General features: G+C 45.6%; 1 protein-coding gene across 3 annotated transcripts in view; it reads left to right on the top strand.

Moving 5' to 3' along the window:
- The window catches only part of SH3RF2 (SH3 domain containing ring finger 2), a 128,278-nt gene that overhangs the window by 70,464 nt on the left and 34,403 nt on the right, over positions 1-23,411 (top strand). For all 3 annotated transcript variants that reach the window (XM_087862160.1, XM_045794370.2, XM_045794367.2), the window contains one exon: positions 22,302-22,393. In XM_087862160.1, the coding sequence (XP_087718286.1) occupies positions 22,302-22,393 (92 nt within the window). The remainder of the gene's footprint in view (positions 1-22,301; positions 22,394-23,411) is intronic.

The following is a 23,411-nucleotide window of genomic DNA, read 5'->3' as shown; positions in this document are numbered from 1 at the left end:
ATAACATTCCATTGTGTAGAATATTGTGTGGATATACCCCATTTTGTTTATCCATTCATCAGTTGATGGACATCTGAGTTTTTTTCACTTTTTAGTATTACAGTTTAGTGTTATAAGCTGTGAACATTTGTGTACAGGTTTTTGTGTGGGCACATGTGTTCATATGGTTATATAACTCGGAGTGGAATTACTACATCATATGGTAACTTTATGTCTGTTTGAGGAACTGCCAACTATTTTCCCAAGTGATTGCACCATTTTACATTCGCACCAACAGTTTATGAGGGTTCCAATTTCTCCACATCTTCACCAACACTTGTTTTATTATCTGGCTTTTTTATTATAGCCATCTTAATGGGTATGAAGTGGAATCCATTGTGGTTTTGATTTGCATTTCCTTGATGGCTAAGCATCTGTTCATGTGTTTATTGGATATGCATATTCTTTAGAGAACTGTCTATTCATATTCTTTGCTATATCTTTTAATTGGGTCTTTTATCTTATTACGGAGTTTAAGAATTCTGTACATATGTACATATATGCCAGGTGCATGTCCCTTTTCAGATATATGACTTGCAAAGATTTTTCCTATTCTTTGATGGCCTTTTCATGTTCTTGGTGGTATACTTTTAAGCACAAAAGTTTTAATTTTAGATGATGCCTAATTTATCCTTTCGTTGCTTATACTTTTGGTGTCATATCTAAGAATCTGATGCCTAATCCAAGTTCACCAGGATTTACCCTGCATTTTCATCTAAGAGTTTTCTAGTTTTACACTTAGGTATGATGCATTTGGAGTTAATTTTTGTATATGTTTTGAGGTAGGGATCCAAACCCATTCTTTTACGTGTAAAAAGAGTGTTTCTCATTTTGCATTAAAATTGATTCAGATTCATGTGTTGTCAGCCTTCCCCATCCATTATAAAGTTCCCCATCAGCATTTCACCTAATGGTTTGAGGTGCCATTCATGAACAGTCATTTGGTGCAAATGGTGACATTCCAAACCTATCATTCTTCCTAAATTTTTTTAAGCTGCAATTCTTCTACAAGACTGACTACCACTTTCTAAGGGCCGATTATATGTAAGATGCTATACTGTGAGCTGTACCTACATTATTTCACAGATTTCCAAACCTGTGTATCATAGGTGCTCAGCATATATGGAGCAATCCAAAGTTCATGCCACGGTATCCCTTCTATCTCTGTCTCTGTTTCTCTCTCCCTTGTTTGTTCCTGGGTGTTCCCCTAGCTCAAAGACAGGACTCATTTCGCACCACCCTCTCACTTGGCGTGTTTGCCATCACTGAACTGCTGCTACCCTTTTTCCACTGGCCGCTGCCAGCTGGGCTAATCTCCCTCTGCCTGCCTCTGCCGGTCTTGTTGTTTACATCCTTATCACGGCCTTCGGGCCAGCCTCAGCCTCCTGGTCTCTTCAGCCATGTGCTCACCCTCCCACCCCCTCCTGAGGTCTGCTTCCCACCCCTGGGCTAAGACCGGGAGAAAAGACCTAGGTCTGTTCAGCCTGGAAAAGAAAGGATTAATGTGGGAATGAGTGTTGATTTTGATTTCCCAAACTTGGGTTTATATACTGGTTTTATATTCCTGGGTCCAGAAGAGGAACAACATAAATCAGAAGGATTTCATGAGTTCCAAGGAGAAGTCTCTCCCATCACACAGATTGTGAGAAAACGAATAGTGAAAATGCTGAAGGAGCCTGTGGAACCTATTACTGTTGGGTTTTGATTTGGTTTTTATTCTTCCCTATAGAGGAAGGTGGCTTAGTATAAATAAGAAGGCTGTGAGTCAGCCAAAGCTCCATGCCATAACTTTGCCATCTAATACCTAAGTGACATTGAACTGAGTACCTTAGCTCATTGAGCCTTGGTGTCCTCATCTGCAAAATGGGCAGGTCCTTCCATGCAGAGTCATTGCTACTACCCGTAGTAGCCATTGCTAACCTCTTTCCTCCAAGCAGAGCTTTGAGAATATGTCATCATTTGTGTGACTGAGGAGAACCCCTGACTTAAAGTAGGCAATGAGCCAAACATCTTTGAAAATCTAGATGTCCCTCTTGAGCTGAATTTCCTAAGGTATATTTTTCATAACTACTAGCAGATTTGGGGGTGATTTTGTCTCATTTTATACATAAGAAAACTGGCGGAAAAAGGTACTTCTATGGCAGACTCAAGGTCTTCCAAAAAAACTTAAGTGAAATAATTGCAATTTATAACAGAATTAGGAGTCCTTATGATATATCATTTAATGTCTCGTCCTTGGGTCCTACAGTCCCAGGTGGCGGTAGCCATTATTAGTATAAGTCAGGTGACATCATCACCAGACGTGCCATCACGAACCATGCAGGCCACAGAGAATCTGATCTGAGTGCTCCCACCCATCAGCTGCATGGCCTTGGGTGAGACGTTTTGCCTCTCGAGATCCCAGCTTCCCTGTTTTCTAGGTGGAACGATAAAACTCATCTGGCCGAGTATTATGTTGCTTAATTCATTAAGAGTGCATTCAGAAGCTAGATAACACCATGAAAACCTGTTCCTATATTTGGTTCATGACGGTCATCGTGTGACCCCTCTTAGTGCTCAAGCACGCCATCACACTAGAGACCGCGTCCTTCCTGCCTACTGCAAAGCTTTCTTAGCCCCAGCAGTTGTCAGGTAGACCTTTTTAGGCAGAGCTTTCTAGCAACATTTCTCAGCACAGGCACTGTAGTGAGAAAATGTGGGCTGTGGGGACTGCCAAATCCGGGATAAAACTCTCCCTCTGTCTCTTACTGAGCAGTATAACATTGGGCAAATTACATAATCTCTCTGGGCCTCAATTGTTCCAGCCATGAAGTGGAACTCATGGTAATTTTTGTCTAACCTCATAAGATTGCTATGAGGCTAAAACAAGGCAGTACGTGTCGATGAGGGGCTGGCCAGGGTTCGGCAGTGGTAAATAGCTCAATAAACGTTCACTCTGTTATTAATGCTGGGTCAAGTCAGGAAGCTGTAACCATCCCGCATCCCCAGGCCTCGCTGAGGGTGACACTCACAAGCCACACACTTCAGAGGATGACCTGCTGGAGCCTGCCTCGCAGCACAGAGGCTTCCAAAAGCCCCTTCGCTCCCTTGATAAGCAGTGACAATTTCACAAGTAGGGAAGAGAGGGGCCCCTGAGGCCATTGTACGTGCTCAGCTTGAACCCTGCAATCCCAAGGGGAAGCCACAGGCGGGGATCCAAAAATGACTCCAGGAAGAAAGACTCTGGACAAAAGAGACCAGCGTGGAGAATGAGGCAGGGCCGTCCGTCCACCATCTTCTTCCTATACCTTTCAGCTTTTTCTGTGAGCCCCGTCCTCGCCTGGGTAGTCGCCCGAGCTGCTCACAGCCCATCGGTGAAGCAGCCGACAAAGAATTTCGGGGTGCCTCCCATGCACCAGTCATGCGTGATGTGGCAGGCCAGACGGATGTGGCCCCTATTCTTACAAGCCTGCAGGCTAGGAGGGCAGACCAGTGGGAAACCAAGTACGATACGTACTTGATTACAAGACTGTGAGTGTATGAAGTGCTGTGAGTTAAAGATGGGGAACGAAGGGAGTTTGTGAGGGGGGGCCCACCTCATCTTCGAGGTCAGAGAAACCCACCTGACGAAGTGATCTTCAGGGGGAGCCTGAAGGATGACAGAGGCAGCCAGGTTAAAATAGCAGGTGAAGCGGGGCGCGGGGCTGGCTCAGGCAGTAGAGCGTGTGACTCTTGATCTTGGGGTCGTGAGTTCAAGCCCCACAGTGGGCATGGAGCTCACTAAAAAACAAACAGGTGAAGCAAGACCCCACGAGCACCTCTCCTCAGCCCCGGCAGCCGAGTTCCCTTTCTCCACAAGTCAGGGCAGCAAATGCCAGCACTCCCGGTGCACGGCCACACCTGTACTCCTCGGCTCGCTGCCCGGCCAAGCTCCCTGAGGTCCTCTGGGCAGAAGCCTCTCTGGTTTCTGGTGACCACAGCAGGTTTGGTAATTAACCCTGCTGCCCCGCTTGCTTCCTTGATTCAGCATATCTCCAGCAACAAGTTAAACTTGACATCATCACTTCGCCCAATTAATCCTGCCAGGTGAGCCACTCAGGAGGCCCAGCCCTGCCCAGGTGAAAGAGGGAGCAGCCAGGCTTGCACCTCGGCCCTTGGAGCACAAAGTCTTCAGCTCTGGGAGCCAGAAGCAGGGGTAATTGATAGCCGAGGCCAGCGGGCCCGCAACACATGGGCAGGCATGTTCCCTTGTGCTCTCTCCCCATCATACAACCAGCAAAATACAACAGAAGGGCAAGAGAAAGCGGGGTGTGCAGGGCGACAGTCAAACACGAGGAGGACAGCAGAGAGGAACACGTGGGGCACGGATATCCCTTAAGGGCGCAATGACCTTGGCCGTGTGGTTCAACAAGGCAAGGCCTCTTCATCTTTTTTTTTTTTAATGTTTTTTTATTATATTATGTTAGTCACCATACAGTACATCCCTGGTTTCTGATGCAAAGTTCGATGATTCATTAGTTGCGTATAACACCCAGTGCCCCATGCAATATGTGCCCTCCTTACTACCCATCACCAGAATGGGATAGAAGGCCTCTTCATCTTAAAAGTGGTAAACTAACAGCACCTTTCGCACAGACCTGTTAGAGCCTGAGGGCGATATTCACAGGCAGGCTTTCTCGGCCTGGCACAGCCGGCCGGCATCCCCGCTGGTGATTCCTTGCTGGGGGAGGGGCCTGTGCCCTGCAGGCTGTTGAGCAGCGTCTGTGGTCACTACCCCCTGGATGCCAGCAGCACCCCCCACTCAGCTGTGGCCATAAAAACATCTCCGGACATTGTCAAATGTTCCCCAGGGTTGAGATCAGCCCTAGTTGGCAACAAGCGAGGTAAAGGACATAGCCCAGGGCCTGGCAGAGAGTCAATGCACAACAAATGACAGCTAACATCAAACGTGTGCGAGGCAAATGCCCTTTCTGGGTCTCCACAGCAGACCCCTCTTTCCAAACACATGCCAACACTCTAAAAGCCTTGGAGAAACCTGGAACTTCCAAACGTGGGACGGGTAGACATGCCAGTGCCGTCCCTGGAATGTGCACACGGAGATTAAGGTGTCCCTGGCTGGAGCAGCAGAAGGGCTCTGTATATTGAGTAGATTGTTGGAACAGGTCCCCTTGTACGCTGCTTAACTGAAAAGCAAAGAAGCTAATTTTAAGGCGTGGGTAGCAGGGGCCAGATATGGTGCCCGGGTCTTACATACATCTTGGCCTCTGGGTACTGTGAAGAGATGTTATTATTTCCATGGAAGAACTGAGACTCAGAGAGGCTAAGGAACTAATTCAAAACTACTCAGCAGTTACATCTCAGGGTTGGGTCAGAAGCTGGGTCCGACTCTCCTCCAAGCCCGTGCTCTTTGCCCACCCAAGCGGCTGGAGTGGGGCTTTTCACATGCTGACTTAATTTAGGAGCAATTCTGGGGCAGGTACCAGGCTCAGTTGGGAAGAAGAATAGGACTGATTAGCAGTATCTGTTATGGCCGCAGGAATAGCAAATGTGCCACGAGTTTGCCATCCGTGTACAAGCCCATAACCCAAGATTCAGTGATTCTGTATCTTCCTCTCTGGCATTATCTGGGGACTACACTAGGCTAGGGGGACGTCTGGGTTTATTCAGCAAATAAGCAGCTGTACTATATCCTTTCTCAAGGCGTGCACTGGAAAACAAGTCTTCTTCAGAGATCAGTATTTCTACAGAAGGGGCATGTTCTTAGATGATTCCCATGGAAAAGCAAGATATGGGCCCCTATCAAAACCCTTTGTTAAACCCCTCATGAATTTTATTTTTGATGAGGAACAGTGTTCAAAAAAGAAAAGGGAAACTTACAAGAAAATAGGTCATTTTCTTTTTAGACAAAAAAAAAACGTTTATTATATTTCAAAGCACAAACTTTGGAAGATACAATATCCATCCTTCATCCTCTTTTCCTACTCCAAAACAATCAAGCCCTGGTGGAAAATTGCACAACTAGATGCATAATGAAACCTGCTTACATATGCAAAGAATATTGCAAACACCAGCTTGTCTGTTTACAGACACTTCAGCTAGGGAAGATGTGCTTTCTCACAGCTGAGTCTGGGGCAACCCTGAGGACACAGAGGGCAGAGTCCCACCAGCTAGGCTCAGATCAGGCTCCCTAACTGATTTCCCCACCACCTTTGTCTTGACCTGAGCTGGCACAGACTACAGAAGGCTCACTGCCTTCGTGGTCCTGTTCACAAGCATGGCGTGCCTGCAACATGCCAGGCATTCATTCACCAAAGATTTACTGAGTCCTTCTTATGTGCCAAGTCCTGGGCAAGCACTGGGAGGTAACCCCTAAACATATGAACGAGCACATACTGGGGCAGGGGAGAGCTCATTGTTTCAGTCATTCTCCTGCGTCAGTTTCAAGTGCACAGGACATTAACGAGGTCAGAAAATGCCTATCCTTTATTTTCAAAGTCACATTCCCTGTGCCTGGGATGACATGCTTCCTGGGCTCTCATCACTCTGCATAAGGAGAGAGAGCAGCCATGGGGAGAAGGACTGTCCACCCCAAACTGTTTGCACCAGTGGCACCTGTTCCTACCACCTGGCACCTAGCCATTGTTCATTCATTTCTTTGAGCTAAAATGAGATCGGCAAACTACAGCCCACAGTTCAAACGCAGCCCATAGCACGGTTTTGTATGGCCCATAATCTAAGAATGGTATTTACCGTTTTATTTTTTCGTTAAGATTTTATTTTTTAACTAATCTCAACACCCAACATGGAGCTCGAACCCACAACCCCAAGATCAAGAGTCACACGCTCTACCAACTGAGCCAGCCAGACACCCCCAGTATTTATAGTTTTAAATGGGGGGGATCAAAAGAAGAATAATGCTCCATGACATGTAAAAATTCCAGGAAATTCCATTTTCAATGTCCCAAAGTAAAGTTTTGTTGGCACACAGCCGTGCTCCTTAAGCTTTGTCTGTGGCAGCATTGAGTAGCTGTGACAGAGACCCACAAAGCCTAAAGTATTTACTGTCTGACCCTTTACCAGCTACAACATTGCTCCCTCTCTCCTCCTCTAAAATGCAAATACCCACTGGTCTAGCAAGTTCTGAGGTCCTTAATGCCTTTGTGAGACCACATGTATCCGGTCACCTCTGGCACTGCAGGGAAGAAGGGTCCCTGGGTGCCTGAGAGGGCACCACCTGAACTCCCACAATAACTGGTCTGTACCTCCAGGTGCACATCTGTCATTTCACACCTTGTTCTAGAATTTACCTAAAAGCTGCCTTATGGCCAATAACCGCATAAGGAAAGGGTAACAGGCACCCTCTGACCCGTCTGGGGTTAAGCGCACTTGAGCCTGACACGACGACGTGTGTTTGGTAAAAGTTAGTAGAATGTGCGAGAGAGGAAGCGAGTGAGACCCAGCGGGTGTATAGGTGCTGACGTGTATGAGTCAATAAACGTAAACGAGAGACTGAGTGAACGCATGAATTAATGAATGATGAAGTGCTCGAGGGGCTGGATGAAAGGAGACATGAATGAGTGTATGGCTGAGGGAATTCTTATAAAAATGAGAGATTAAACAAAGAAATCATATAAGTGAGTGTAGGAGGGAGGGATCTATGAGTGAGCAAGTGAGTGCAGGCTACGAGGTCTCTAGAAATGCCACATGACGAGGAGACAGGGCGTCACTGCCAAGTTCTGCTGATCTCGTCGCATTGCCTTGCTTGCTCATGCCCTGCCAGCCATGGGATTCTGAACTTGACCGATGCCCTCCCTTGCTGAGGGTGTGCCGGTGCTCTAGTGCTCTAGCGTCTGGGGCCTCTGTCAGGAGGACAACAACACCTGCACCCGTGGGCTTGCAGCCAGGCAGCCGTGCCTCTGAGACGGTGGCTTCCCTCCCGTGTGTGGAAAGAATACTCCCGCAGCTGAGGCATCCTCAGCCCCATCACTTCCATGAGCTACAGGTGAACAGGACCTACCCCAGAGGCACAATTCCAGGTGTAAAGGGATGGGCAACATGATGGTTTGGGGTGAAGTTCATGCCCAAGGTCATCCTAGCCAGGGAGGAGAATGTGGAATTGAAAGCACCCCATCTAAAGCGGGTCCCTACAGTTACTCCGTTTCCCCTGTAGTGCATACTTTGTCTGGTTGCTCACTTTTTGTTTTGTGTGTTTTTGTGGTTTCACCTGCTTGCTCACTAGAAGGAGGACATGAGGCACATGGAAATCTCAACAAATGTTTGTTGAAAATGAGTGAAACACGGTCTGGAAAACAAGTAAGCCAACCACTTGAACCAGCTACGGAGACATGATTCCCGCTCCCACCACTTTCAACACACCATTTCCCCTCTCTGGGGCTCAGGCGATGAACAGAGATTATTTTCAGGGTCCTTTCCAGCTCCCACATACTAGGGTTCTAAAGCCAAGGGGATTCACGCAGTTAGTATGAACCTGAGTCCCCTGGCCACAGTGCTTAAAAAAAAAAAAAAGTTTGGTTATTACATAAGGGACAGCCATTTTATCCAGCCTGTGATGGGGTAAAGTGACACTGGGTGTGGTGACATCTTTGTGTTGGCCAGTGGCCATCTGAGCCTCATGTGTGACTATCCCAATGTGGTCAGTCCTCTCCTGTCAGAGCCGAAGCCCAGCCTGGCGTCCTGCAGCCCGCGTCTCATGAAAGCCGTGAAAGTATGCCATAAAACCTCTGTGGCTGGGAAGTCTCTTCTCAGACATCTTTGCAGAGTTCCCAGAAACCGCACAAATCCTCCCTGGCTCAGCCCGGCAAGCGAGGTACGAGAAGCTGACGAGGGCTCCAGCCTCACTGACTCCTGCACCCCGAGAACCCTCGTGTCTTTACCGCCAATGCCGTTTGGTCCAACCTCCAAAATACACACACTGCTTTGCATACTGAAGCAAGCTCTAAGAGCACCGGCTCTCGAGTCAGGATTTTTACTTAATTATTTTTTTTTAGGTTTATTTATTTAAGTAATCTCTACACCCAGCATGGGGCTCAAACTTACAACCCCGAGATCAAGAGTCACATGCTCTTCCAACTGAGCCAGCCAGGCGCGCCTAACATCAGGATTTTTAGGTTTGAATCCCAGCTCAGCCTATTTGCTGGCTCTATGGCCTTGGGAAAATTACTTCAATACATTTTTGCCTTGACTTTCTCATCTGTAAAGCGGGAATGGTGATGATAATAATAGAATTTAGCCCTTTGGTGTGTTGTGAGGATTATATGAGGTAACAGAGTGCTTAGGAATGGGGGGCCCCTAGCAAGCGTTCTGTAAATACTAGCCCTCGTGGTTGCATGATTTCCAATATCTGCTTGGGTATTCCCCATTTTATCTCAGTGAGATTATACACCCCTTAAGGGCAGGAACTGTGCCTTCTTTTCGACCTCACCCTCACGTTGCCTCCCGTAGGGATCAGAACACTCAGACCACTTGTTAAGTGGAAGGCATCACACATTCCCAAATCGTTGCTCTCCAAATGTGAATGGAGGTTTGCTAGTCACAATCCACGGGCATGGCACATAGCCATCCTTTGAGAGAAATGACACCCGCCCTTGGTGGAAAACCACTGTGGGGAGAAGAAGCTGAGTTAGGGAACGTCCAGGGAAGGTAAAGAACAAGAAGGAAAACTTCTCCCAAAAATAGACCTCAAGCGTTTGGTGTTAGCAAATTCTTAACACCAGCAGAAGAGAGAACTGGGAGAAGGATGGTTTCCTCACAGCTGCCCTAGAGGGTTCTGACACCAACTTCTTTGTTGAGTGCTAAGGTATTGTTCTTAAGACTGGAGATACAAATAATACAGTTGCTCCAAGGACAGGCCAAAATTCGGGATCCCGTCCTGAATGCAAGACTGTGTCCTCGTCCCTTTTTAGCGGGTATCATGACACCTGGAAGGGCTTTACTCTGCTGTCAAGTGCAGCGCCCTGGGAGCTGAGCCGCATCAGCGGGACAAACAGCCTGGGGCCCTGGGCGCTAGAGGTTCACTGAGCGAAGGGAGAAGACCGCAGCGGGCTCACTCTCACTCGGACGGCTTTCAGCCTCCCGAGCAGCACAGGCTGGGCTCTCTGGGCAGGGATGGTGGTCTGCGGCGGCAGCCAATCAAAACTATCTAAATCTAATTTGAGACAGGCGAGGACAAGCTTCTCCCGATTTCTGCAGAATCAAGGAAGACAGCAAGCATGCTATCCAGAAGGGGGCTTGAAGCACGGGCTCGGGAAATGTCACACGTCCTTTCACTCATTGTACATCCCTGAGCTTGTCTTTACAAAGGACTTTGCAGCCGCTTCCTATCATCCCCTGAGAAGGAAAGATTGTTACATGACCAACCACATCAGAGGGCTTAGCCTCCGCACGGGGTGTTTTCCCCAGGGTCTCCTAGGATAGTTCTGCAGAAGAGAAAGGCAGACTTGCCACCAAAAAATGTCTCAGCCTATGAGGCTCCAGATCCTATAGTTTCTAAGATCATAAATCCTTCATTTATCGAGGGGACTGACTTACTCAAAGGGAACGAAGAGAACTGCTTTCATAATGTGGTGGGGCAGTGAGCAATTATCTTTTTTCTCTTTTTAAAAATGTCTATTGAGCGGTGGCTGGGTGGCTCAGTTGGTTAAGCCTCCAACTCTTGATTTCGGCTCAGGCCGTGATCTCAGAGTCGTAAGATCAAGCCTCGTGTCTGGCTCCACACTCAACAGGGAGTCTGCCGGAGATTCTCTCACTCCCTCTCCTGCCCCTCCCCCCACCCGCAAGCACTCGCTTGCTTGGTCTCTCACAAATAAATAAATCTTTTAAAAAAATTTTTTTTAGAAGTAAAAATGTTCATTGTGGTTGCAGTGATATCCTTTGAGAAAGTTAAAAAATGTTAAGAGACAACAAACACATGGCAAGAAGTGAACTTTCTGAAGATGCCAAGTGAATTTGACACTGTCTAATGATTTCTGGGCTCACTAAATTCTTTAGAAGGCATTTTTAAAAATAATTCACAGTCCTACTTCAGTTTGCCTCTCCAGCTATCTCCCCCAAAGTCAGACCCATAAAAATTGCCGAGTCCTTAGAGAAGAAGCTACCGAACCTCACCTAAACCAGGTGAGGGAATTTCGGAGCAGGCAGATTCAATAGCTTGCCCAGGGTTACTCCGTGAAAGAGTAACAAAGTGGGGGGCCATACCTGGGGAAATCTGAATGCAGACCCCGAGTTCCTCACAATTACGCTATCTGATGAAGCAGTCTCCCGACTGCTTTTGGTCTGCTACTCTCCCCATCCAACTCTCCCTGGGGGTCCATTTTCCTTAGCTTAGGAAAGAACTGTAAGCCCTTCTCCCTTCACCATAGAAAGCGACTTTCTAAGAACTACAAGTCGTCTGTCAGAAGTGAGTAGAGTATTTCTAAATTTCCAAATATTCAGAGACTGCTCTCTTGTGGGATGCTCTTGTCTGACAAATGTGAGGGCAGGACCCTGGTGTAGGAAAGACAGATCTCTTATATATACAGTCTGAGCCATCCTGGGGAGCACCGGCCTTTGTCACCAATCCTTAAGACCTAGCCTGGCCCTTGGTACGTAGTAGATGCATAACAAGCATCTTCTATGAATAAATGCCATGAGAGGACCCCCAGCAAATTTAAGAGGAACTTTGCTTGTTTAAATTTTTATGGCCTTTAATGAAGCCCAGTGAGAGGATTTAATTACAATGATTGCCATGCAGTTACTTCTCAAGTGGACTGTTATGACCAGGAGGGCAAGAGTTATAATTAAGGTTTGGGTGTACCCTAGACTTTGAACAAGCCCTAATAGTATGCACCCCCTCAAACTCTGCTTTAGTACTAAAACCTGCCTGCAAGGCAGCAGCGTGCTGGGCTCAGGAAAGTGTGAGGTAGGAAATGGAAGGGGGAGTGGTAGGGACAGGGTCACTGTGCCCAACCAAAGGACCCAGCTTAAAGAAGAGGATTTTTGTCTTTTTGGTTTGAGGCGTGGGTTGCATTTTCATCTTTATCCCAAGAAGCCAATGCAACACACAGCTAGAGAGAGGTGCTAGACCGTACCCTTTTCTGGAAGCCTTAGGACACATGAGATTAGCCCAATCCATTGTCAGGAAAGAGATTCCTGAATTCCTGTCCCATACACACGATCAGTCGCCCATCATGAGTCTTCCTCAAAGGGAATCTGGACTATTGTGGGGGCCCTTGTGTCCTAGAGAATGAATATTCCCTTCTTAAATCCAGTCCCAGCGAGATAGGCCTGTCATCGTCCTCTTCTCATAAATCTGTCCTGTATGTCTCCCATCTTGTCGTAGTTACAATGGTGAGGGTTTACTGGGGACTTTGTATCGGCCAGACATTATGTGAAGTACTTTGCATGCATGTTCTGACTGAATTCTCACAAGAATTCTAGGAGGTCTCTATGACTGACTACGCCCCCTTTTAGAGATAAGGAAACTATGACTCAGAAGAATTAAATCTAAGCTTCACACAACCAGTAGGTCCCAGTGCCAAAATTCAAACTCACTTCAGACAGCCTGAAAGTTCATTCTCTTAGCCTTGGCTGCATAGAGTCTCATGGAGTTACGGAAACCCACATAGTCAGTGACTGTCTCTTAGAGCTCTTCTTGACTAAAGGAGTGGGACTCTGGAGACCCTAAGGACTTGAACTGACATTATGGGGATCCATGTTGGCTGGGATTTCCAAGCTTCTGTGCAGATATTCCAAGCATCACCTTTTCTCCCAACAGAAGCCATCAGGAATATAAATTAATCAGGAATGTATCTTTAGCAAACAGGATTAATGAAAAACATTGATGAAAAACATCTGGTAAACAGCTGTTGGCAACCCTTTAGAATAGTATTATAACCATTAAAGATATATAAAATTTCCTCACATGAGGAGCACCTGGATGGCCCAGTCTGTTAAGCATCTGACTCTTGGTTTCAGCTCAGGTCATGACCTCAGGGTCCTGGGATCCAGCCCCACATCAGGCTCTGGGGTCAGCACGGATCTGCTTGAGATTCTCTCTCTCTCTCTCCCTCTGTGCCTCCATCATTGGGCTCTCTCTCTCTCTCTCATAAATGAATAAGTCTTTTTTTTTAATCTTCCCACAAAGAAAACCCAGATCCTGACAGGTTTACAGGTGAATTCTTTGACCCTTTGCAAACTCTTCCAAAGAAAGGAAGAAAAGAAGACATCCCCCAGCTCATTTCATGAGCTAAGATATCCTTAATATCAAAACCAGAAAACAACGTAAAGAAAGGAAAATCTGAACTCTACCTCACTCTTAAACATAGATGCAAAACCCTCAAGTGTGTATTAGCAAACCGAACCCAGGAACATAAGAAAATAGGATATATCATGATTAATGTGGGTTTTTCTTAAGATTGAAAGGTTGGTTTAACCTTCCAAAATTAATTGATATAATTTATTACATTAACAGGTTAAAGGAGAAAAGGCATGCGACTTTTTCTATGCCTATAGAAAAAAATGTTTGAAAAAATTCTATATCCCTTCATTATACATGTATTTTTAAAATATTAGCAAACTAGGAATAAAAGGGACCTTTCTTAACATGATAAATGGAATTTATAAAAATCTACAGCAAACATCATACCTAATGGTTCGGTGTTAAAGGCATTCCCCTTAAGCTTAGGAAAAAGAACAGAATGAATGCCTAGTATGTTTCTGCTCAACACTGTCCCTCCCAGAGTACCTGGCCAGTATAAGGCAAGAAAGAGAAGTAAAAGATTAAGTATTTGAAAGGAAAAAATGTAGCTGTCATTATTTGTGGACGATATTGTTGTCTATATAGAAAAGTCAGAAGAATCTGAAAAAAAATGTATTAGGAATAAATATGACTTCAGCAATGGTCCTAGTTATAAGTCAATACAAGAAAGTTAATTACATTTCTGTACTCAAAAAAGAAAACAAATAAAAATATTTCCTTAAAAAGATACCACTTACAGGGGCTCTTGGGTGGCTTAGTCAGCTAAGCATCCAACTCTTGATCTGCTCAGGTCATGATCTCAGGGTGGTGGGATCAAGCCCTTTGTCAGGCTCTGTGCTCAGTGGAGAGTCTACTTGTCCCTCTCCCTCTGATCCTCCCTCTCCCTCTCTGTCTCCCTCAAATAAATAAATAGAATCTTTAAAAAAAAAAAAGAGAGATACCATTTACAACAGCAACTAAATTTTTTAAATCTCTAGGAATAAATCCAACAAAAGACATGCAAGCCCTTTTTGCAAACAATTTATAATAGTTTAATGAAAGACATTATACCTGAAATAAAGGAAGAATTTTGCCATGGTCTTGAATAGGAAGATTCAATAATCTTAAAGACGATTCCCCTCAGATTTATCTATAAATTCAAATCCCAGTCAACTGTTTGGAACTCAAAAGGTGATTCTAAAATTCTAATGGAAGAAAAGACAACAGTTAAGACGTTTCTAAAGAAGAAGATGGAATTTGGTTGGGGTGAGGACCTACCCTATCAGATACCAAATTTTCTTTCAAAGGTGCAGTAATTAAGATGGCATGGATTTAGCATAGGCATTCTATTAAACCAGTGGAACATACTGGAGAGCCCAGAAACAGACAAAGCACGGAGACTTGATTTACGGCAGAGCAGACTTTGCAGATCGGAAGGGAAGGATGAACTATGGCATTGGGCTAATTGGGTATCCATGTGGAAAAAGATGAAATTGGATTCCTCCCTTTCAAAAATCAATTCCAGGTGGATTAAAGACTTAAATATGAAAGGCAAAACCATAAAACTTTTAGAAGTCTATAGAGAAGTACATCTTTATGACCTTGGGATTTAAAAAATCATATTCAAGATTTTTTATAAGTATAAACCACAAGGGAATATATTGTAAATTTGACTATATTAAAAATAAGAACTTCAGTTTATCAAAAGACACCGCAGAGTAAAAATATAAGTTACAAAGAATTCATGTCCAAAATATTAGAACTCCATAACTTAAAAAAATAATAAATAACCTGAGGAGAAAAAATAGACAAAAGGACATGAATAGGCATTTCATGCAAGACACAAGAATGGCCCATACACATTTGAAAAGAAACTCAAGCTCATTAGTACTCAGAGAAATTAATTTGAAACCACAATGAGATATCATTTCACACCCACCACAGACAGGTATTAAAAAAGCTGGGCATTACCACATGCTGGCGAGATTGTGTGGTAACAGGAATTGCCATTTGCTGCTGGTGGAAGTGTAAATTGTTACAGCCATACTGGGAAACAATTTGTTATTACCTAATAAAACTGAGCAGGCTCATACCCTATGGCCCATCAATTCTACTTGTTGGTATGTATCGTGGAGAAGCTCTTGCATTGAGGGGGGCGGGCACAAGGGACATATACAAGAATGTTCACAGCAACATCGTTCATAACAGCCCCAAACTGAAAATCACCCAAGTGGCACATAAATGATAGACTGGTTAAATGCTGGTGTATGCATGCAGTGAAATACGCACCAGCAGTGAAAGTCCACCACAAAAACGTAGTATTGAGCCAGAGGTGCAACTCACAGAAGAATCTGCTCAGCGTGAACCCCATTCAGCAGGCAAATTTAAACAGCATGCTGTTTAGGGGTGTATGGCACTGGAATTTCAGCACTGTAGTCATGGGGAGGGGGGCGGGGATCTGATTATAGAGGAATATGCAGGAGGCCTCTCTGTACAGTATTCAGTTTCTATTTTTACTGTTTCTTACATTGGATGGTACGTATACAGGTGTTAGTTTTATTATTCTTCTTTCAGTGATACATAAAATTATATACACTTATTTGTATGCATAATGCATCTATCATTTAAAATTTCCATAACAAAGGAAAATAGCAGAGCAGAGATGGGGGCTACGGGGTCTGCAAAGATCAGGGGAGGCCGAAAATGAGTGTGACCTGCTCAGGGAGCTGAGAAAAGACCCAAGGCTGAAGGAGGTGAAGAAGTGAGGGGGAGCGTAGGAAGGTGAAGCAGGAGCCAGATCACAGGGAATATTCGAGGCTTTGATGACTACCTAGGAGACATAAACTTAGTAGGCTTCACAGATACTTTGCTGACCTGTGTACTTGAGAAGATTTTTTTTTTTTTTGAGGTAGACCTAAAGGGACCTGCTGCCAACTCAGAAATGAGTTCTCTTTCTCAGACAGTGTTTGTACTCACAGGACAAATAAACAGCACCGGGTGCCCACTCCTTGCTCATCAGGCCGAGCTGGCTCTGACAGAGACTGAGCTGGAAAGGAAGGAGAGCAGTCTGGCAGAAAGAGCCCGGACTCTGTTGGGACCCTGGCTCTGCCACAGAAGGAAGAAGAAAAACAACAAATAACACTACTCTACCAGCCTTCAGATCTGTTCTACATTTCATGGGGCACTGGACAGGGACGGTAGTCATCATGAATGTAACGTATCTGTGAGCATAAAAACAGAACGCTGAATTTGGCAGGGTGGGTTTTTTCCAGGACGCACAAACCTGCCTCGTATGTAGGACCCCTTTAGCCATATTGAAATATAGAGGGGGTAAGTGTTGGGGCGCCTGGGGGGGCACAGTCGGTGAAGTGTCCGACTCTTGGTTTCGGCTCAGGTCATGATCTCAGGGTCATGAGATCGAGCCCCATGTTGGGCTCCATGCTCAGTACAGAGTCTGCTTGAGATTCTCTCTCCCTCCTACTCATGGTCTCTCTCTCTCTCTCTCTCCCTCTCTCTCTCTCAGACTAATAAATCTTAAAAAAAAAAAAAAAAGGAACTAGTGTTAACCTTGGTGTCCTACAGAAAGGGCTCTGACCCTGGGGTTCTTGCTTCCAGTGTCCACCTGACCACCTGTTTGCCAGGCACCTCCACAAAATCATGGAAACTTATCTCAGTTTCCTCACTGGTAAAAGTGGGGAGAATGACCGTGAGGGTGGTGTGGAAGTCAGCACTGGACTTAGAGGGTGTGAGAGTGAGGTACCTCCCGGCGCTCGAGGCAAGCGTCTCGTGGCAGCACGCAGAGCACCGTGAACTTCCCACCCCAGCACACCTCATGCTCATATAATTATGGATTTAACTGCCTTGTTCGCTGCATTAACCCCAGTGCTAGGACCAAATAAGGTCCACACATTGCAATTACTGAAGGAGGCTCTTAAGACTCTTAATCTGTACAAGGGAATGAGTTTTTTACTTTATAAAGTTAGATAGTCGACTCCGGATTATTCGCAGTGGTAGGTACAGACACTATCACAGAATACCTAATTTTCTGTCTCTCAGATGCAGCCCTTACTCCTAACCCTGAGTGAACACTGTAGGTTCAAGGCCCCTGTTAGCTCCTGGGAATACAGAGACACAGAAGCACGACGGGCTTCAGAGTAGGTCACGCTCCTTGAGGAGGACAGTCACCACATGCCCACTAAGTTACCGGAAGCCACGAGCCCTGAGGAAATAGCTGAGCGCCACGGTACGGGGGTGAGGGGTACAGCAAGCTGACATTTTGGAGAGTTGGGCACATTCTCCCCTGAAGAATAGGGCTGCTTCTTCCCATCCCCCACATGTCTGGGTCCTGCTTTCAGTTCAAATCATGCAGGGCTGTTGCATAAAAGGAGACAGATGCTCCACCCACCCATCCCCACCCCATGGGCAGCGAATCTCTTTCGAGATTGAAATAAATAGCATTTATTGAGCTCTTACATGGATTACTGTCATTAATCCTTATAACAACTCCGAGACAACCGCCATTATTGCCCCCATTTTACTGATGATGACATGGAGGACCCACAGAGCTGAGTCACTTGCCCCAATCACAAACCCTGGCAAATGCTATAACCACGGGCCTGAAGACTGCGCTAGACCTCCCCTCCAGACTCCATGCCTGCTTCCTCCCTCGTTTAACACCTCAAGACCCAGAAATGCCCAGAAGCCACACAGCTGTGGATTCTTCTGTTACTTGATAAGAGCTTCTTTTAAATGAGTAATTTCCTTCAAAAAAGAGGGAAAATGTTTTTAGATTGTAGCAGAAATATCCTCCCCTACCCTCAAATACACACCCTCTGTCTGACCCCGCTCAAGCCCCCAGATGCTCTGCCAGAAAGCTCCAGTTGCTGGAAGACCTCGCATCTGGCCTCAGGTTCCTTGTGGGACCCGTTCACTCCATCTCATGACAAGAACATGCTTGCCTCCTCCGAAGTTGGCGATCGACCTGGTTGTCCCAATTTACTGGGTAGGGCCTTCATTTCTGTCTTGTTCTGTCTGTCCTCCTTCCCAGCCAGTTTCTCTCTTCTCTGTATTTATCTTGCTGTCTTTTCCTATCACTTCATTTGTTCATTCATTCATTCATTCATTTTTCTTTGGGCCTTATTTATTGAGATTGTGTCTGATCCATAGGTTTCCGTTCTTGATTTCTCTCCTGTTCAGGTGGCCCTCTGCCACGAGGGTACTTGCTAGCTGCCCATCAAGAAGCTGAACCATCCCTATCCCCTCCTCTGACCAGCCCCAGGGATTGGGCTGGGGCAAATCAGGCTACTTGGGTTTTCCTGCCAACTAGACAGTATATTCATATTTTTTATCAGCTTTATTGAGCTATAGTCACATACAATAAAGTTCAGCCATTTTAGAGATATAGTTCAGTGACTTTGGGCAGAGGTATAGAGGCATGTAATGACTACCAAAATCAAGATACAGAACAGTTCCATCACCCCAGAAAGTTTTCTTGTGCCCTTTGCAATCAGTCAGTCCTCTCCCCTCACCCCTGGCCATTGGCAATGCTCCGTTTTCTGTCACCACAGGTTGGGCATTTTCAAGAATGTCATATAAATGGCATCACAGAGTACGTAGTCTTCTGTGTCCCGCTTCTTTTACTTAGGATGATGTTAAGATTTATCCACGCCATTGCATGTATTGCCAAGGATTATTCCCTTGTGGATAAAACACAGTTTGTTCATTCATTCACCAGTTGATTGGCATTTGGGTTGTTTCCAGTTTGGGGCTAAAGTGAATAGAGCCACTGAGAACATTCATGTACGAGTCCTTGTATGGACATATGTTTTCATTTTACTTTGATTACTACTTGTGAGTAGGATTGCTGCGTAGTGTGATAAGTGTATATTTAACTTTGTAACAAACGGCCAACTTGTTTTCCAATGTGGTGGCGCCATTTTACATTCCCACCAGCAGTATGTGAGTTAGGGTTGCTCCACATTCTCACCAACACTTGGTATGGTCAGTCTTTTTAATTCTAGCCATTCTCATAGGTGTATAGTGGTATCTCACGGTAGTTTTACCTCACATTTTCCTCATAATTGCTGATGTTGACCATCTTTTGACATGCTTCTTGGCCACTCAATATATCTTCTTTTGTGGCATCTTTACCCATTTTTTATTGGGTTGTTTGCCGTCTTCTGTATGGGTTGTAAGAGTTTTTCTGATATTTTTTCATCTGCCTTTTATTCTTTCTTCCTTCTTCTATCCCTCTGGCTCTACTTCTTTCTCCCATAGGGTCCCTGTCCCAGTTCCTGAGAAATACCTCCTGCCCCCCAGAGTTGCCCACTATCTCCCCTTTTCTCCCTCCTCCTCTGCCTCTTTCCTCCTTGTCTGCACATGTTCTCCCTTCTCTACCAGAATGTCTCAAAACCTGAGAATCTGGCCTCACTTCCCATTCCATATCAGAAAGCACTCCATCCCAAGTCCACTGATCTTAGTGCTGGCTAGGTTCAGTGTTCCAAAAAGGGGGAAGGACCCCTCTCTCGAGATGAAGACCTAGAGAAGCAAAGAGACATAGCCTGGTATCATGAGGGATGGCTTTGCATTCTGGCATCTTCCTCCTCCCTAAATGATTAATAGCGTTTACAGATAAAAGGGCTTTTTACTCAAACACAACACTGGAATGTCATGGGTGTTAAGTGAAGTGCATCCTGCTTAATCAGTGGTCCAACCGTCTCCAAGAACATAAGATTAATTGTTCGCATAACAAGACTCTCCCTTGGCACATCTCCCAAGCCCAGCAGGGATTTATCTTGCTAAGTCACAGGGAAGGAGCAGCCTAGCCCAAAACTGGCAACTTTTCTTCTCTGTTTAAGGGAACTGGTATGACAATATTTGATTGCAAAGCTCAGAGAGCTTTACGCAGTGTTAGCGCTGGATGAGTGACTAGGGAATTTTTTTTTTTTTAAGAGCTTACTTAGATATACCTCACCTGCCATACAATTCACCCATTTTAAAATGTACAATTTAGCGGTTTTTAATATATTCATGGATGTGTACAACCATTACCACAACTTTACAACACTTCATCGCCTCCACAAGCAACCCTGTATTCTTTAACTACCGCTCCCATAACCCTTCTTATCCCCAACCCCTAACCTACTTTCTATCTCTACAGATTTGTCTATTCTGGACATTTTACATAAATGGAATTATATAATCCAATCTTTTGTATCTGGCTTCTTTCACTTAGCATAATGTTTTCAAGTTTTATCTATGTTCTAACATGTATCAATACTTCATTCCTTTTATGGCTGAGTAATATTCCAATGTACAGATACACCACAACTTGTTTTTCCATTCATCAGTGATGGACATTTGGGTTCTTTCCACTTTGTGCTATTATGAGCGATGCTGCTATAGACATTTGTGTATAAGTTTTTATGTGGACATATAGTTTTGTGTCTCCTAGGTATGTACTAGGAGTGGACTTACTGGATCTAATGCTAATTCTGTTTAATCATTTGAGGAACCACCAGACTATTTCCCAAAGGAATGACACCATATTACATTCCTTCCCACCAGCAACTGTATGAGAGTTTCAGTTTCTCTAAGTTCTCCCAACCCTTGTTATTATCTGACTGGAATGGTTTTCTGATCCAAAACTATATCCTCAAACTGTCACACATTCATACACATAGCACACATATATTTAAACAATTGTCAACAAAGAACACCCAAAACTACCAAGTCATGCACACCAGCACATATCTCTACAGCTCACGCACATACACTTAAAATCCGGTATAGACATTGACAATCACATGTGCTCGTACAGACGGTCACACACAGTACACATGCATATCACCCCACAGACTCACATGTGCGCACGTAATCGACATACAATAGACCAGCGCTGTCACACAAGTGCGTAGTACAGTTTTCATGGGTTGTGAACATACACACAGCACCAGAGACACATGCACTCAGTAATGCATTCCCTCTTGCCCAAACACACATACACAAATAAGAGTTATACCCGAAAAGCACAGTCCTAAAAAGGCACACATATATAATTACCCTCAACTCATGGGGGGATAACCAAAGATAGATTGAATGTATTTACTCTGGGTGTCATGGAGGTGGTTGAGATTACATCCGTCCTTGGTGTACTGGGTAGGAAGACCTTTTCATTCACTTATTTGTTCTTTAAACTACAAGTGCATACTGAGCACATAGAAGAGAGCAGGATGAAAAAGATAGGGCCCCTGCCCGCATGGAACTTACAGTCTGGTGGTGGGGGCAGTCACCTCTGTGAGAGATGCCAAGAAGGAAGTAAGCAAGGTCACAGGTCACACAGGCAGGGTGCCAGGAGAGTAGTTTCTGGGTGTGTCTAGCACGGCTGCTCCCTCTTTCATCCTGGCAAAGTGAACACTATTCAGATTCGCTTTCCATAAATCACTGGATAAACTGGTGTGTCTGTGTATGTGTTAACACCAGCAGTAGTAAGAGTGTGGGCTCAGGAACCAGATTACCCTGGTTTAAAATTTGATTTCTTACTAATTGGGTGATCTTTCCCTCAGTTTCTCTTCCCTAATTAGGGATGGTAAGAGTACCCTTAGTCAGGATTAAATTAGCTGGTGCTTGTAAAGCACGTAGAAGTGCCTGGCCAGTGTTCGGTTCTCGTTAGCAGCCATCACATCTTTTCCTGAGAGGACGTTTCCATAGAGCGGGTGAGTGTACTGGGAGGGGGGTGGGGAGAAGCTGGGGGGGAAGACCAAGGATCCTGGCAGTGCCCCATCGACTAGGAATCGGATGAGTCTTCATCTCCTGCCATATCTGAGCAGTCTTGGAATGCAGCCCTGGCATGCCACCCTGGCAGGCCATAAACCAGTCTAGCCCCACCCCGCTCTGCCCACAGCCCAGACCACAGCAGAGATGCGCCATGGGCGGCACTGGGCATGGCTCTTGGTTTTCAGCTGGGTCAGGCCTTTCGGCAGCAGCTCTGCTGTGGGCCTGGCTTGTGGTGTTCACCAGTTCTGCTTGGCTGTCTTTTCTGTCTATGTAGGTCAGCACTTACCACCCTGTACCTGCCTCCCCAGGACATTCCACGGCCATCGTCAGTCTGCCTGGCTCCCAGCAACACCTCTCAGCGAACATGTGAGTAACAAGCTCAGCCCTCCCCCTCCAGGTCCTGGCTGGAGGGGTTCTCTTGGCCATCCCTCTGCCACCAAGCATCTCCACTCCCAAACCATCCCGTCCAGAGAGACAAGAGCCCCCCTTCCTTTGTATCCTTCAATGGAAATAATGGTGAAAACACTAATTGGCAAACCACATCAACCTAGCTCATTATTTTACAAGCGTAGAAAGAGACCGGAAGCGTAGCCACGAAAACACTGCTGGGAGGTTGGATACTGAGCCATTTCTACTGACTTCCTTTAGATTCAAAATGTTGGGTCATAAATCCGTGTTGCTTTAGGACCAGCGGAAAATAAATATAGCATCTTAGAGGGGGAAGATCTTGCCAATGAGAACACCCCCCCAGCTCCTTTGATAAAACCCTCCAGTGTCTCATAGTCCTTGGAGTCTAGAAGGCCTTCTTGATGTCCAGCCTGAGGCCATACACTGACTGGTAACCTGACTCTGGCGAGCCAACGTGGGTTCTTGTTAATGCTTTTACTCAGACAGCTATCTCACTGTCACAGCCTTGCTAGTGTCTTCACCCCTTGACTCATACCTGGAGGTGATTTATCTGCCTGACTCCTGTGCGGAGTGCAGAGTGAAAGTCACTGCTCTCCCCCAGGGACACTTGCGCTATTACAAGCCCATTCCCCTCCAGCCCGCCACGCAGCCAGGATTCCACTGTGTGCTCACAAACTAAAGTCAACTCCCACCTCCTGGTTCCCCATGTCCACGTCCCTGCCTATATGAAGCTAGTTCCTTCGGCCATTCCTGGGGGTCAAACGTGTCCTCATTCCCAGAAGAGGGAGTAGATCAGAGAGGCTGGTGTTCTGACCTCTCCTTTCCCTTAGCTTGCTGGCTGCAACCATTTTCTTGGGTGATACGCTGAGCAGTATGAAAAAGCACCCTGAGCAGAGCCATCACGTCTAGGTTGAGACCAGGCTGTGCCACTAATCCCTGGTCACCAACTCCTGCCCCTATCCTAGGCCAGTCTCCC

The sequence above is a fragment of the Ursus americanus genome, chromosome 5 (genome assembly GCF_024610735.1).
Source record: "Ursus americanus isolate L20-20 chromosome 5, mUrsAme1.1.p, whole genome shotgun sequence".
NCBI classification, from domain to species: domain Eukaryota; kingdom Metazoa; phylum Chordata; class Mammalia; order Carnivora; family Ursidae; genus Ursus; species Ursus americanus.
The sequence above is the reverse complement of the archived record's forward strand: the minus strand, read 5'-3'. Positions and strand labels throughout refer to the sequence as shown.